The 16154-nt window shown below is 32.4% G+C and overlaps 2 protein-coding genes and 1 long non-coding RNA gene across 6 annotated transcripts; 2 read left to right on the top strand and 1 right to left on the bottom strand.

Moving 5' to 3' along the window:
- Positions 1-2608: 2608 nt before the first annotated feature.
- On the top strand, positions 2609-3154 carry LOC133778685 (uncharacterized). The gene has a single exon (XM_062218693.1). It carries the CDS (start codon positions 2660-2662, stop codon positions 2927-2929), a length of 270 nt encoding a protein of 89 aa, XP_062074677.1. The 5' UTR covers positions 2609-2659; the 3' UTR covers positions 2930-3154.
- Positions 3155-4552: 1398 nt separating this feature from the next.
- Positions 4553-5184, bottom strand: LOC133778686 (uncharacterized). The gene is made up of 3 exons (XR_009869126.1): positions 5049-5184; positions 4774-4881; positions 4553-4669 (listed from the first exon to the last, which is right to left on the bottom strand). It is a non-coding gene; the product is annotated as an uncharacterized LOC133778686 (long non-coding RNA).
- Positions 5185-12074: 6890 nt separating this feature from the next.
- LOC133778684 (probable trehalase) lies at positions 12075-15763 on the top strand. Of its 4 annotated transcripts, XM_062218689.1 has the most exons (11): positions 12086-12854; positions 13015-13134; positions 13211-13326; positions 13427-13527; positions 13633-13742; positions 14039-14111; positions 14196-14360; positions 14442-14529; positions 14838-14937; positions 15186-15399; positions 15524-15763. In XM_062218689.1, exons 1-11 carry the CDS (start codon positions 12190-12192, stop codon positions 15605-15607), a joined length of 1836 nt encoding a protein of 611 aa, XP_062074673.1. In that variant the 5' UTR covers positions 12086-12189; the 3' UTR covers positions 15608-15763. The 4 variants fall into 4 exon arrangements, with proteins under 4 accessions (XP_062074675.1, XP_062074676.1, XP_062074674.1 ...); XM_062218691.1 differs by lacking the exon at positions 15524-15763 and having other exon boundaries at positions 12075-12854; positions 14838-14900; positions 15186-15393; XM_062218690.1 differs by lacking the exon at positions 13015-13134 and having other exon boundaries at positions 12084-12854.
- The last annotated feature ends 391 nt before the right edge of the window (positions 15764-16154 follow it).

The following is a 16154-nucleotide window of genomic DNA, read 5'->3' as shown; positions in this document are numbered from 1 at the left end:
TGGAACTTACCGAGCGTACCCCGGGACCCTTGCCTGGCCAGTGCGTCGAGGGACCGAGGTCCTGATGGCTTGAGCGTGGTGTCAACGGGGGACGGTTAAGTGGATACACTAGTGGCTCTGAATGACCTCCACCGGGCTGGATAGCTGGGGACGATGCTTCCCTCTCCTCCCCCGGGGGAAGAGGTTCCTCCGGTCTACCTCCATGCTTAGGTGGAGGGGGGTCTTTCTTGGACGCCCTCCACTCTACTCCATCCCCACAAACTTCATCATCTTGCATTTGCCGTAGGCGTTTTGAACGTCTTAGCATTTTTCTTTGTTGGTAGTGATGAAAGAACGTTGGCCTGATGCTTGTTCTTCCCACAGACGACGCCAAACTGTTGACGGTGAAATCTTCTAATAGCCTTTTCTTAGAATGAAAGGTCGGAAAACTCAAAGGTGAATGTGGCGATGTTTAGATAAAAACTTAGAATGAACTTATGAAAGGATAAACATAGATGAACAATGGAGTGAAAAATGTATATTGCTTAATAGCCTCTGCATACAATGAATCTTCCAACCCCCTTTCTGGAGGGGTGATCATCTATTTATATTGGATCTCTAATGGCTCCTTTGTACATAGTGGTCCCTCAGGACAAAATAGTACATGAGTACACTGTCAGGATAGCAGTACAGATGGTAGTGGTGTTGGAAGAGTGGTGGTCTTCTCTAGTACATGTCAGGGGCCTGCAAAAGTGCTCTTGTCTTGGTACCATATTATGCCCCCACTACTTGTTGGGTACTGACCTCATAAGCGTGCTGAGGGAGTCCTGGCCATGTACCATTCTTGTACTGCCGCTACCAGTCTGGCGTGGACACCGTACCATTTGTATTCTAACTCTTCGTGCTCCGTGGTCACCACGTGGACACCCTTAAGGACGAGGCTGGTGTGTGAGAGGAGGCCACCACGAGGACCACGGCGTGACTGTTGCGTGTGGCATCTTGGGGGCCGCGAGACGCTTGTCTCCTGGTGGTGTCGCGAGGCGAGCGGGGCGCGCGGGACGCTTGGGCTCTTTACTAGTGTCCAAGGTGGAGTGGTCAATTTGAGCAGGGTCATTTTGAGCACTAATTTGAGGGTTCAAATGGACTTCAAAAATGGTTGCTTTGGACCTTCGAGGGACCTTAGGCATGAGATATGGATTCTTTACCGGTGTTGAATTTTGAGCATCCACAGTTACAATTAAGTACTAATATTTTAAAAATAATTTTGTCATTATAAATTAAAATCAATTTTATACATTTTTTAAAAACAATTTAAGAAATATTTGCTTTTATAATGCTAAAAATTTGGTATTATTGTTGTAAAAAAATTGGTACTTAAATGCAACTATTAACAAAATTTTAGTATTTTTTTTTGTAAATATAAAAATTAGTATTTAAGTGCAACTATTAACAAAAATTTTGTATTATTGCTACAAAATAATAAAATTGATATTTAAGTGCAATTATAATGAAAGAATTGTCAAATTTTTAATTAATTAAACAAAAAATTATTTTTTTCAGTGTTACCAAAAAAAAGATTCTTTAGTGTATTTTGTCTTTTGTATTTTCATTGTTTAACTTCGTTTTTTATTATTTATTCTTTTCTTGTTTTGTTTTGATTGATAATTTGTCCTTTTATGCATAAATTTATATAATTTTTTTTTTAGGTTTATATTTTTTTGGACCATGTATTTTGTTCCATTATTTGTTTGGATCCTGTGTTTTGACAAATTACTTTTTAGACCCTATGTTTTGTAAAATGGTTAAAATAGAACCCTAAACTTAATTTTGATGAAAAAAATTTGAATATAACAACACAGTTTTTAAGCAGAATGATTTTATTTTTGTTCTAAATTGTTAGTTTAGTAAATTATTTGTGATTTTAGTTGAGAAAACATTGACCAAAATTGGGTTTAGTGTTCTATTTTAACCATTTTACAAAACATAGGGTTTAAAAAGTAATTTGTCAAAACATAAGATCCAAACAAGTAATGGAAAAAAACACAGGGTCCAAAAATGTATAAACCATTTCTTTTATATAACAATTTAGGATCTGATTGAATTTCAAAAATCCATCGTCATCCATATATAATAGATTTAAAATACATATATTACTACAATATATTTCTTATAACATAAATAATCTTTATATTTTTTTTCTTTTTCTATATTTTGTTGAATAAGCATCTACATATTTTTTATTTTATTCTTATTGTTTATGTACTTCATTCATTCTTTTACGTGTCTAATCTTATATTTACAAATAACACCTTAAAGAAAGTGTTCGGACTGAGATAAAAAAATGAATGTTTAAATGTTAAGAATATTTTTATCCAAAAAAATTAAAATAATTATGTATTTGGGATAGTAACTTGTGTTAACGCACTACAAAATTTCACTAAGATATATAACATGAAATTTCTCTAACCAAATCTCTATCAAATTAAGTCAACCTAAATTCTTGACCATTTCAATCTATATTTCAAACAACACCCCCAATTAATTATTAATTACGATTCACTACACAAAACCCTGCACGTCTTACAGTTTCAACCCTCTTATAAATATAGAAAGATATTTATTACACGATTTTTCTCGTTTCAAATTCTCAATTATTTTTCTCGATCTGCGAACCCCTCCAATGGAAGACGACGGTAACAATAGTATCGTGGCGAAGGAGAAGCTGGACCAGGTGGCCACCTGGGTTGGCTCCACCGTCTCCTCCGCCTTCTTCTCCTCCCTCGAGCGATTCTCCTGCGTCAACGTCACCACCGACGACGACGACGAAGAAGAAGAAGGAGAAGCCGACTCCCAAGACGCGGTCAAGAACCCTCCTTTGACCGTAACGGACCAGTCTCAGTCTCAGACCCAGGCCCAGGCCCAAAACGACGTCGCCAAGCTCCCCGTTTGAACTGGTCTCGGTATATCTCGATTTCTACCCTCCTATTCAATTCTCCCCTATTGTATACTAAAGAAGCTAAATTCTGAAACCGTTTGTTAATATTCGATTAGGGTTTGGATTCTTGTTGTGTTTTTGTGAGATGACTTGGTTTGTGAATGGTGGAATTGTGGAAATTGACTTACTTATTATTTATATTGTGAATGTGAAATAAAAAAAAATCGTTTTTTTCTTGAATTATGATTGGTTTGAAATCTTTGTTAGTGATTTATGTTGGTTTTGAATGATGTAAACTTCCATAACTAAAATTGGTGCTCGAAAATGGCAAGTATGGTACAGTTTAAAAGGATGTTATATTGGGTATAAGTTTATGAGAATTGTTTGCTTCATTCAGCTATCAAAAATTAATTAATAAAAAGAAGTTTAGCAATATATTTGCAATTCAATTGTTAATTTTAATGGCACACCTGAAAACTGACACAAGCTCCTTTCCCAGTTTGAACAATGTTCTTATTTATCTCCAAAGATATGCAGTTCATTTTCGGCCAAGTTATTATCTTTTATTGTCCTTAGAAAGTTATCGAAGAATCTGATCATGTACATTATGAGTCCAAGTATTCGTTTGTTTAAAAGTGAAATGCATTTACCTTATGCCTCTGGCTTTAGAGCTGGAATTAAGACTTAACCTCCAGACTTTGTTCCCCTCCCCTCCTCTCATAATCTCACCCTGGCCTACCCTATGAACTTCTGATTGCTTTAAATTACTTAGTCTAAGAAATATATTTTTTTCAGGTAAATTTTGACTGGCTTAAGAGTTAAGACAAAATAGTACTGTGCTCAAGCAAATTTATTGCAGTTTATACTTTTGCTAGTGTAGACATCTGTGTTAACTTTGAGTTCAAGTTAGAATTTGTGTGGTCTTACATAGAGCTTTACTTAAACCGTTGCATTAACTCATAGTCATCTTCTCTATCACATGGCTTGCTGTTAGAGTCTAGAGATATCAAAATTTCAGGAAAACTTTTACGTCAAAAGTAGTTTTAGAAAATGAATTGATCAATGATGCTCCTATATTTTGCAAAGTATTGAACCCTACATATTTGCCTTCTATAAGAGTAACAGCAAAGGTCTTAACTCCAGAGAAAGTTGATTTGCTACAAAAGTAAAAGTTTCTACAAGTATGTAACCACTAGAAGAGGCATAGTAAGAGCATATTAACACTAACTTTACCATGGTTGTCAATCTCCACGCTCCTTCCAACATAGCAGCATGAAAATGCAACGTCTGATAATGTACAACCGTGCTCTCTTCTCCTTGAAAACTCTTTTTGATGTCTGAACTTTGATTTGCTTCTGTGAAGAAGTGGAGTTGGACAGCTCCATGAATGGAAGCCTTCTGGTTTAACTTTCTCTTTTTTTCCCCTCCTGCTGTTATAGCCTACTTCTTCTGCGTTTCTTTTATCTCTGGGTAAAGGAATTTCCCTTATCTAAAGGAATCTATAGGAGTTACTAGAGGTTGTTTCAGAACTCCTTTTGTAAGTCAGTAAATTATTGTTGAATGTAGTAAAGGCGTGGAGACTGACTCCACTGAGCTTCTGCAGTCAAACAGGGAGCTGGATTTCAGCTTTCAAATGCGGTCTTCTGGTTCTGTGGTCTAACATCCGGACTTCCAGGTTAGTTGTCTTCTGAACCAACCATATTAGTGGTCTGCTTATAGGATTTATTACCAAAAAGACAAATGGACCACATAGCTCTAGAAAAAAATAAAATAAAATAAGAAATTGTTTACATATACAGTAACTCTTAAATTTTATCTCCCTAGTACATTGAATAATTGGATTATGGATGGGTACCAACCATAGCTTAGCCTTCTTAGGCCAATTAGAAGCGCGTTTTGGCCCTCTTACAGCCTCATGACTCGAGCCAGTAGGGCCATCTTCTTTGACTCTCTCCATAGAGAGTTTCCTGAAAATGTACCATAACGGGGCTAAATCCATAGTAGAGTAGTTTGATACAGTGTCCTACTTAAAAGGTACACTTTGGTCATGTTTAGCCTACTTGTTTTCCTAGCTGATAACCTATTCTATTCCAGAAGTATAAATGAAAAAACTGTTATTATATATGCTGCTTACCTTGCTTTGTTTGTAACGCTCTGTTCTGTACAAGCTTTGCTGGTGCCAGTTATTATACTCTTCTATGTATCTTCTGATAAAAATTGTTGATAATGACACAAAAGTAAGATAGTAAATAAAGATATAAAAAGGACCCCCCCCCCCCCCCCCCCCCACTTTTATTACTACCTTTGACAATAACTTCAAATCTGATAAGGGAAATATGAATCGTTTTTCTTTTTTGCCTAGCATCTGTTTCGAGTACTCACCTCTTAATTAAACCGTCAAAGGATGTAGTCATCCTTGACTTAATGCCTCAGGAGTCAGGATTCCCTTCTTGGAGTTTGTGGTATAACAAGTTATTTTTATTTTGAATAGTGGGGCTTAGGCTATATATTAGGTGGAGACTGGAGAGAGAGAGAGAGAGAGAGAGAGAGAGAGAGAGAGGAAAGAAAAGGTAAGAGTTATTTGGTACTTGATAGTAAAAACTGAGTGGGAACACTCTAAACAGTAAACAAGGTCCACCAAAGGCTAGACAATGAGCTTAGTTGGGTGAAATCCCTCTTCTTATCTGTAATGTTTTTCATCTTCAATCTTAAATGTAATTCCATTAGGTTTTCAAAATGGCCCATGAAATAGCCTCATCATGTCCCTTAAGCTAAACAATGAGCTTAGCTTAGTTGGATGGTTGAAATCCCAACACGACGTGATTGAGACTCGATAATAAATTGTATTAATAACGATAGGTTGCGATATGCTGTATCATGTAGAGTTGATTTTCTGCATTTTTTTTAATGGGAAATTGACAAATACTAAAAATTAAAAAAAAAAAATAGAGGAAATCATAATGGTGCAAATCACAGGCTATACTTTTTTTGGTTTGGGAAGTGTCCAAATGGGAATCTGCTGAGCTGATTTCCTGCAATATTGACGATCCCAGGCTTGATTTGGGCACTGTTTTTTTTTTTTTTGTTTCATTTTCTCACCTTTTTTTTCTTTTCTTTTGTGGCAGTGATTTTTATGGTGTCATGTGGAAAACTTGAACAGAAAGAAGCCTTGCTTTATCATAAATGCATATGCAATAATAATAATAATAATAATAATAATAATAAACACTAAAGGCCAAACACAATGCGTTAAAGTACTATAAAAAATACAAATACATGTATACTTTTTTTATAATATGAGAACTGGGTTACTGATATATATTGAAGAAAATAATTGAGGGTGAGGCTACGAGGAAACACTTTTTGCAGACTTCGATTTCGCAATGCGACGTCGTTTTCTAGGTTGTGTTATTAATATCATTTTTGGTTGAGCTCCTGTGATGATATTTTCTTCTAATCTTATTTGTTTTTCACTTTGTTGTTCCAATTTCTGAAGCTTCTTTCTCAAGAAGCTTGTGTGGGACTGAAGAGACATCTGAGGAGCTTAATCATTTTTTTTTTTTTCTTTTTCCCTGAAAATCTCAATAAAAATGTTTTAAGAGAGTTTCAAATAAAAGCTATATTTGATCATAAAACGACAAGTCGTACCATGTTCAATGCAATTCCATTTCCAACCCTTTCTTCTTTACCTAACAAAGAAGAAGATACAAATTAATGTGAAGATTGATGAATACAGTAACATAACAGTTTTCTCATTGTACATCATATTATTTAAATGAAATATTTCTTAAAGAGTAATGTATTTGATTGTTTTCACTTCCAAGTAGAAATGCACACAAAGCGGGAAATTGGCGGGAAGTATTCTCCGTGTTAGTTACTTATTTTAATCTCTGTTTTCGATCCTATCAAAAGAGTATAGCAAGGAATTTCTGTTGGGGTGGAGAATTGTTACGGGAACTATTTATTTAAATCTTTTTTATATAAAAGTGTGTAGATAATGAAAATTATTGGTTTTAATGATGTATTTTGTTAACTTTAACAAAATATTCTAAATATTTAACGAAATATACATTTAAAATTGACTTAAAAATAGATATTTATCAATTATATTAATATAAATTTAAATATTATAATGTTATAAAATATTATTATGATAATAATATATAATTCTAATTTTTTAATTCAAATATTATAAAAAATTATTATTATAATAATATGTAATACAAGACTAAATATTTAATACTTATATCAATATAAATTTAAAAAATATAAAACATCATTATAATAATAATAATATATAATATTTAATCTTAATTTTTATTAAAAAAATGATCATTTATATTTAAAAAGATTATCATATTATATATATTTAAAAAAAATCAGAAATAATGTTTTGGTTTAATTTTTCATTTAATATGTTTATATTTATGCCACTCTTTTATATATAATATTGTTTATTTATTTAAAATTTATATGACAATCATACAAATTTAATAAATATAATTAATAAATTTTATAAATAAAACTAAGCTGCATTGCACGTTGCTTATAACTAGTAAATATAAAAATACAAGTTACATACAAATTAAAATACATTAATCCTTTATCTTTTTTTTTTTCATTTATTCTATTGTTTGTTTGGATTTGTTTACAACTAACCTAAGTGTAAAAATGACACATAAATAAAAATATAAAATAAATAAAATTTTAAACTGGTCCCATCTTTTCCTTTGCATGATTTAACATTTAAAAATGTAATTGTACTCGTCTCTATCTCATTTCCTATTTTGGGGAGAATTCATACCCTATTAGAAACATCTCCCCGAGGGGGGCCGTCTTCGTGAAAAAAATGTGTATCCCTACCTCGTTCCACGTACTAGGGCTAGATTATTTTACAGTGAAGAGCAAGTTGGTGGGTGGCATTTGAGGCTTGAGGTGTGTTGGATTTGGATTTGGATTTTGGATTTTGGGTGAGTGACCATAATGGTAGGTCCAATTTGAGACCATGTGGAGCTCATCTCCATGGATGGACCAACTTCTAATTTTGTTGGTTTCTTCTCTACGACTAGTCACCAACCAACCTCACTATTTTCCTCACTAGCCAATTTTTGTTTTTCTACTTTCAAAACCACCACGCCGACCCCTACATTATTATTTTGTGTTTTGTTTTCTTTCGAGTTCTGTCTGAAATTAAAACTTGAGATGATTTTATTTTCTTTTATTTATATTCAAGTAGAGTATTTTTTTTAAAAATAGCGAGTTAAATTGATGTAATTTTGTAAAATTTTGAACTATCATAACTATATTGGAATAACATTTTGAGTAAATATCACACTTGGGATCATCATTTTTAGTACATGTTTTCTTTGACAATTTAAATCTATTTTTGTGTTAAAATAGAGATATGACTAGCACATGACCCTTTTTTTTATTGTACATGTATTTCTCTCTTTATATATATATATACTTTAAGCTCTATTGGTGGGGCTCTCAGTATTATCGACCCGTGAATAGTTTTCGGCGCGATTTTTTTATGACCGTGTATATTGTAGCTATTTAGAGCATCCTGTAAATTTTCAGAAAATTCCAAATAGTTTATAGTACTGAAAACTAAGTTCAAACATGTTGTTGCACGCGTGACTAATTTTTTTTATGAGCGTGGAAAGCAACATGTATGAATCTAGTTTTCGGTACTGTAAACTATTTGGAATTTTCTGAAAATTTGCAGGATGCTCTAAATAGCTACAATATACACGGTCATAAAAAAAAATTGTGCTGAGAACTGTTCACGGGTCGAGAAATACTGAGAGCCCCACCGATAAAACTTAAAGTGAAGCTCCTGTAGAAAAATTGTCGTGTATATATTACCAAACAAAGTTAGATAAGAAAAAGTATATGTATAATCAAGTACCATGAAGATAATGAAGGACTAGCTGCTTCTTTCTGCCAATTTCCTTAAAAAATACAAGTTCTATTCGAAGAGCATGAACTCCCAATACTAGAGCTTGTATTTGATAAATTCTACCCAAGACAAATAAAGAAAAATAATGTTATTCAATTTATACACATAAAATGATATTTTTCTAAAATTTGAAGACTTTTTTTGTAGGTAAAAAATTAATATTTTTCTAAAATTTGGAAACCCTTTAGAGTGGAGGCCCCTAGGTGTGGGCCTAGTCCACCTATGCTCATACACGACCCCATCTACTTTTTGAGGCAAACAAAATGCTTATTTGCATTGATTTATATGGTCAATATTTTTTGTTGAAGGAAGCTTTCAAAATGTTGACAACACTTGGGGTTGTTATCTAATGATAAGGTAATCATGTGAGCATACATTATTTTTTTATCTATATATGATGACATTCCCAAATCAAGTGTGATTAGATATGGTGCGACTAATCATGACAGATCTAATCAATTAATCAATCACTTCTACTCGTTATTTTTTTAGTCTCGAGGATAAGATGTCACTATCTCATCAACTTGCATTATTAGTTGAAAAATTTATCCTTACTTTGCAAATAAAACATCTTTCACTTCTACTTTTTGTAAAATTTAATATCTAACTTTCTCTTCCCTATAAATAAGAGTTCAAACCTGTTTTTAGATGATGGTTTTCTTTATATACTGTTACTCTAGAGAATTCTCTCTCAATAATATAACCATGAATTTATGAAGTATGCCATTTTATTTGAATTCAACCATGTTAAAAAATATAAATTAGTTCTGCATTTTATTGTTTATTTGATCAATACACCTTAATCACATATATATTGACAAAAATCTCCATCAACAATGATTATTATTTGCTTAAATTGACTTCATTATTTGTATTGGAAGTATATTTTAGATCAAATTCAATTGCTTTTAACTAATTTCCTTAATACCAAACTAGAGACAACCCTTCTGCCAAATTAATTGAGAATGACAAATAAATATAGTGTAATCGATCTATTTAATTAAGAAATTTTTACAATGTTTATATGGATTTTAATGTAAATTATATTAAAAATGTAATGATACAATTACGTTTGGCTAAGCTTGTTTTAAGTTATTTTTTAAAAGTGTCATTTTGGAGATGTTTGAGTAAAAAATAAAAAAATAAAATTTTTAACTTATCCAAAAAGGATTTTTGATAAGTTATTTTTTAAATTAGAATAATTTTTAATTTATTCATATAAATGATCTTTTTTATTATTATACTTTGAAAATAATTTTTTATTAAAAAAATATTTTTATATAATAGTTATCTAAAAAAAAAATCATAACTTTTACTTATTTTACTCTTTTAGCTATAATCAAAAGCTTAGCCAAACAGAACTATATAGTTTTTAATATAATAAATTTATTATTTAATTTTATGAAAGATTAGAAATATACAACAACTTTACTCTTTTGTACTTTGTAAGATAATAACGAACTTTTTTATTTTAGAATAATTATTTAAACATTAGTTTATTTTCTCCCATGATCATCCAAAACTCTTTCTCGATTGGTGTTCTTTGATACTATTTAGCTCCATTTTAACTCTTTCCTAATGTCTTAGAATTATTAAGAAACACAAAATAAATTAATTAGAACTTATAAATTAATAAATAACAAGTACATAATCATAAAAACAGAGAACTTAACACTTGAAGTGTCACCATATTCATTCCAACAATTCCCTCCCCAAAAGAAGTTTGATTCTTTAATAACATTAATTGTGAAAAATGATATAAATGCTACAAAAGATAACATTAATTATAGGTGTGATATAAATGTTAAGTACGCAATAATCTCACACCTATAATCTCTTGTTAATCCATATCGTTTTCCCATTCCATTCCACAACAAACAACAACAACAACATAATAATAATAATGCTCCGAATTCTATTACTATTATCATTCATTTACTTATCTTTACTACTAACCATCGTCATCTTCACTCTTTCGGAAGGTTCTTCATCTCCATCACTATGCATTTCCAATTCCGAACCCGAAAAGGCCACAACCCCTTTACTCCACTTTAGAAAGAAGGCAATAGAATCTGTTTTTTTGGAATGCAAAGACAGGACAATGGCATCACTACTGGCTCATCAATAGCAAATGTAAGGTATTAATTACTCGTTTAACTTCTCTTGTTTTCACCTCAGTCGATCATGTGTTAGAATTCTTGAATACTCATATAACATGCAATTTCAATATTCAATTCTATAGACAAACATATTACTACAAGTGCTTAAACATGAAATCTTAATTCTAAAGAAACTTTTGATGATTCAAAAAGAAAAAGAGCATAAATTGCAGAAACGTACCTTATTCCATTGTTAGAGATAACCTTTGAATATTGATCTAAGACAAAAGTTTCTCTTATTTTCTCTCTTGACGGAGGTTGATGGGGGAAAGAAGAGAATAGATGTCGTCTCTTGTTTCTTGTTTCTAATTTAACCCCTCAATAAATATAAGTTCCAAAATCCATTTGTTTTGATTATGAATTTAACAACTCACCATACTTAATGTGACCCATTAAGTCAGGTACACACACACCATTGCATACATTAAAGCAACCAAAAATATTTGCATATAAAATATGATCAGTTTTCCTTACTTTGATGTCAAATCTTTTACTTACTTTCTTCAGATATTGAATTTATGTTCATTAGACTAATCACCTTGTAAGGACTTATCATTCCACCAGCTTTCAAATTGGGTCTTAATTAAAATTTAATATAAAGTTTTTTTAATAATATTTGTATATAATTTAGTAAAAGATTTAAAAATGAGAGGCAATCGGACTAATAAAGTCCTAGGTATGGGTATAGCTCGCCTTAGTCCAAGTTGGTCTTGCTCGAGATCAATCTTTTATTGGCAAGCTCGAACGTGATATATTGAGATTAAGCTATGTCGGTTCTTTTGCCTAGTTTGTCCTATTGAAAATAATATAAAAAATGACGAATTTTTATATCTAAACAAATTTATCGTTTACCTATGAGCATGCACAACTAATTCATGAGCGACTAAGACGAATATGAGTTGTGATGCTCCTGGAAAATTGAAAAACAAAATTACAATATTCTACAAATTAAGAACATATAACTATTAATTAAAATTAGAGAAATGTAATCTATGAATCATGGGAACAAAATTAGAAAGGCAAGCAACACTCAAAGTGTAACTTAATGATGACTTTGCATGGCAATACGTCCAAAAACCAAAAAAAGTCCAAGCATTTGATTCCCATGGCCGGCTCTCTTAGCTTCTGATTCCGGCAATTTGGCACCATTCAAAATGTTATCACGTCAACCTTTATATTCATTCCTCTTCCTAATCGAGATACCGTTTCGTTTCCCCATTCCAACAATGGAGACCATTCCATTCCTTTACCTATCTTTACTACTACTACTAACCGTCATCTCAACTGTCTCAGAAGCTTCATCCTCTCCATCACTGTGCGTTTCCGATTCCGGACCCGTAAGGCCCACAACCCCTTTACTCAACTTTCTACAGAGACTCCAGGAAACCGCATTCCTCACCTTCGGAAAGACCAAATTCGACCCAAAGCTCTACGTCGACTTGCCGTTGAAGTACAATCTGTCCGATTCCGAAGAGGGTTTTGATAAGCTCGTTAGGTACTCAAATGGGTCTGTTTCTGTTAAGGATTTGAGGAAGTATGTAGAGAATTACTTTGAGGGTCCAGGGGAGGATTTGGTGTATAGGGAGCCAGAGGATTTTGCCCCAAAGCCAAAGGGTTTTCTTCCAAAGGTGAAGAATGAAGAAGTGAGGAGTTGGGCATTGAAAGTTCATTCCCTTTGGAAGAATCTGAGTCGACAAGTTTCAGATGAGGTGAGTAAGCAGCCCGAGTTGCATACTCTGATTCCTCTCCCTAACCCGGTAATCATTCCCGGGTCACGGTTTAGAGAGGTCTATTATTGGGATTCTTATTGGGTAATCAGGTTAGTTTCATTCTCTTATTTCATCAAATCTCCATTTTTTTCCCATGAATTTTAACTATTTATTCAGAAGAAACTCAAGTGGTGCTTGGCAAATGATCATATGAGATTCAATTTTCTAATTTAAGAATCATATATTTAAAGGATTTTCTCTGTTAAACAGGGGATTACTAGCAAGTAAAATGTATGATACAGCAAAAGCAATTGTGAATAATCTCATTTCACTTCTAGAACAATATGGTCATGTTCTTAATGGTGCAAGGGCATATTACACTAATAGAAGGTATATAATCCTTTGTTTTAATTAGCTTCTTCTCTTCTTTTAGTCTGAAAGTGTTATCAATTTTCGTTTTATGTAGTCAGCCTCCTCTCCTCAGTGCAATGGTCAGTGAAATATACAAGAGGACTGGAAGTTTGGAATTTGCTAAAAAATCTCTCCCTGCACTGATCAAAGAACACAAGTTCTGGACTTCAGGTACTGTATATATATACCTATAAAGAGATTATTTTCTCTTTGTTTGCCTATTTTGCCTTTTCTTTTAGTTGGTTTTTTAAGTTCTATTTTGTTGTTTTAGGGATACATAAAGTGACCATTCAGGATGTTGAAGCTCATAATCATACTCTAACTCGATATTATGCAATGTGGAATAAACCAAGACCTGAATCTTCCACCCTTGTAGGTCATTTGACATACTATTTTTTTAGCTGTATGATGGTTAAATAGTGGAACAATATAGTGTAAAAAGATTTTCTGGACTCATATTCTGCTTTTGTTTCTTAGGACAAGGAACTTGCTTCCAATATCTCATCTTTTACTGAGAAACAGAAGTTTTACCGTGAGGTCGCATCAACTGCTGAGTCGGGATGGGATTTCAGTACAAGATGGATGAGGTGAATTCATTTTTGGTATGAGAAATTAGATTTCATACTGTGAAATCTCTTTCTTTTGGTTCCTTTTCAATAATTGATTTATGCCTTCTCATCCAAAGTATCAGAAAACATCAAAAGAAACCATACCAAAAATGTCAAAACTAATTATAATCTGTCTTTCATTTAACTTATGTGATTGTTTATAGTGTCTAAATGGATACTGTGTGAGAATATTGAAACATTTATAAGAACACAAGTTACACTAATTATCACCGATTGATTTTTAGATGAAATCTCATAGTTTTTTTATGTTGCAGGCACCATGTCGATTTTACAACATTGGCAACAACATCGATCTTACCAGTTGATTTAAATGCATTCGTACTTGGGGTAACTTCCTAGAACTCTCTATTGAAGAAGCCTCGAAATCTTTTTCTGAGCATGTGACGAGTTCTATTTTGTCTGTCGAATTAGATGGAACTCGACATTTCCTTCTTGGCAAAGGTTACAGGAGATTACACCATCTCTAAGCGCTTCTTGAAAGCTTCTCGAGTTAGAAAGAAGGCAATAGAATCTGTTTTCTGGAATACAAAGACAGGACAATGGCATGACTATTGGCTCAGCAATAGCAAATGCAAGGTTTTATTTACTCTTGTTTTCACCTCAGTCATGACTGTTATCAGTAGTGGTTCTTACTTAAACCTCTTTTTTGACACTTAGGTAAGTCAAACATGGAAAGCTAGGAACCAGAATCAGAAAGTATTTGCTTCAAATTTCATTCCTTTATGGATCGAGTCGTTCCACTCAGGTTTGTTGCTCATCTGGCTCAAGTGATTTGAGCTGATTTTCCAGCCTCTGATTATCTTACAACCTTGTTTGGTAAATGAACTTGTTGGAAATAGAGAAGCATTAAAAGTTGTGGTAGAGAGTGTGAACATAGTGACATTTTATCTTTAGCAAAGGAAGAAATATATTCAAGGGATAATACCAATTTTGAACCTCTATCTTTGCGAATTACACGTTTGGACCTTCTGTTTTGAAAAATACTTTTCTAGAACTCGTGTTTTGTAAATTGGTTCAAAAAAATACTAAACCATATCGTTTATTCACATGAAGATGCTCTACTGGTGGATAAAGTCATGAGAAGTCTTCAAAAATCAGGTCTTGTTCATTCTGCTGGTATTGCTACATCTCTCACAAATTCAGGACAACAGTGGTATTTTGATATTTGCTATACTTGTTTTATTTATTCATTCGAGTTATAGGAATCGAGAAGGAATGCAATTAGATATATTATCAAAATTGTTAACTCGGTCTATAATCATTTTCCATCAAAAGAAAGAAAATCTGATACATGACTTCTATTACATATAACTTTTTCGGTCAGTATAGCTTCGATCATCGAATTCTTATAGTATCTTTTTAATTCATTTCAAATGAATGAATATCTTGTGAAAAAAACAGGGATTTTCCAAATGGCTGGGCTCCAATCCAACATATGATTATTGAAGGTTTGGCAAGGTCTGGATTGAAAGAAGCAAGGTCAATGGCAACTGATATTGCAGTGAGTTGGGTCAGAACCAATTATGTCACCTTCAAGAAGACAAAAACCATGCATGAAAAATACAATGTGGAGAAGTGTGGATTTTTTGGAGGTGGTGGTGAATATGTGCCTCAGGTCTCACTCCTATCTTAATTAATGGTTTAATCTGATTATGACCCTTTTATTTTCATCAAGTTAAGCTTGAAATGATAATTTGTTCTGATATAGATTTTTTATGGAATTTAATTTTGCAATGCAGACTGGTTTTGGGTGGTCAAATGGAGTAGCATTGGCATTGTTGGAAGAGTTTGGATGGCCTGAAGACCTAAGCATTGACTGCTGATTTGCTTAGGAATATTTTACACTTTGCCTAATTAATTAGCAACTTAAAAAGAGAAAAGCTCACATGATGATCACTTGTAATAAATAAATAAATAAATAATGATGAATAATATTTGGAAAAAAAACAAAAACCAAAAAACATGCCCTTCTTGATTAATCACATGACTAATCTAATACTTCTGAATAAAAAGTATTTACTTCTAAGATAAAATAAAAAAAAAATAAACAAACACCCTTTCAAATTAGATGAAATTACATCATACACTACTATTTTAAAAAATAAAAAATATGACATCAATGATAAAAATCCATTTTTATCATTTTTTTTTTAATATGTGGCTTAAAACGCTGCCACGTAGTTGTGTGTTTATTTTAAATTGAGTGTGTGCTTACCATTATTTTTTTTTTGTGTGCTTATTATATTTTTTAATCAATAACTTTCTCCCATTTCATATCATATTTAAAAATTCCATGCTTATCCATCAACATTACAAAACTATACTCAAAACAATTTTAAAAAATTAGATGCTTATAATTGCATCAAACTT

Source organism: Humulus lupulus, chromosome 5 (assembly GCF_963169125.1).
Source record: "Humulus lupulus chromosome 5, drHumLupu1.1, whole genome shotgun sequence".
Lineage (NCBI taxonomy): Eukaryota > Viridiplantae > Streptophyta > Magnoliopsida > Rosales > Cannabaceae > Humulus > Humulus lupulus.
This window is presented reverse-complemented; position numbering and strand designations above follow the sequence as displayed.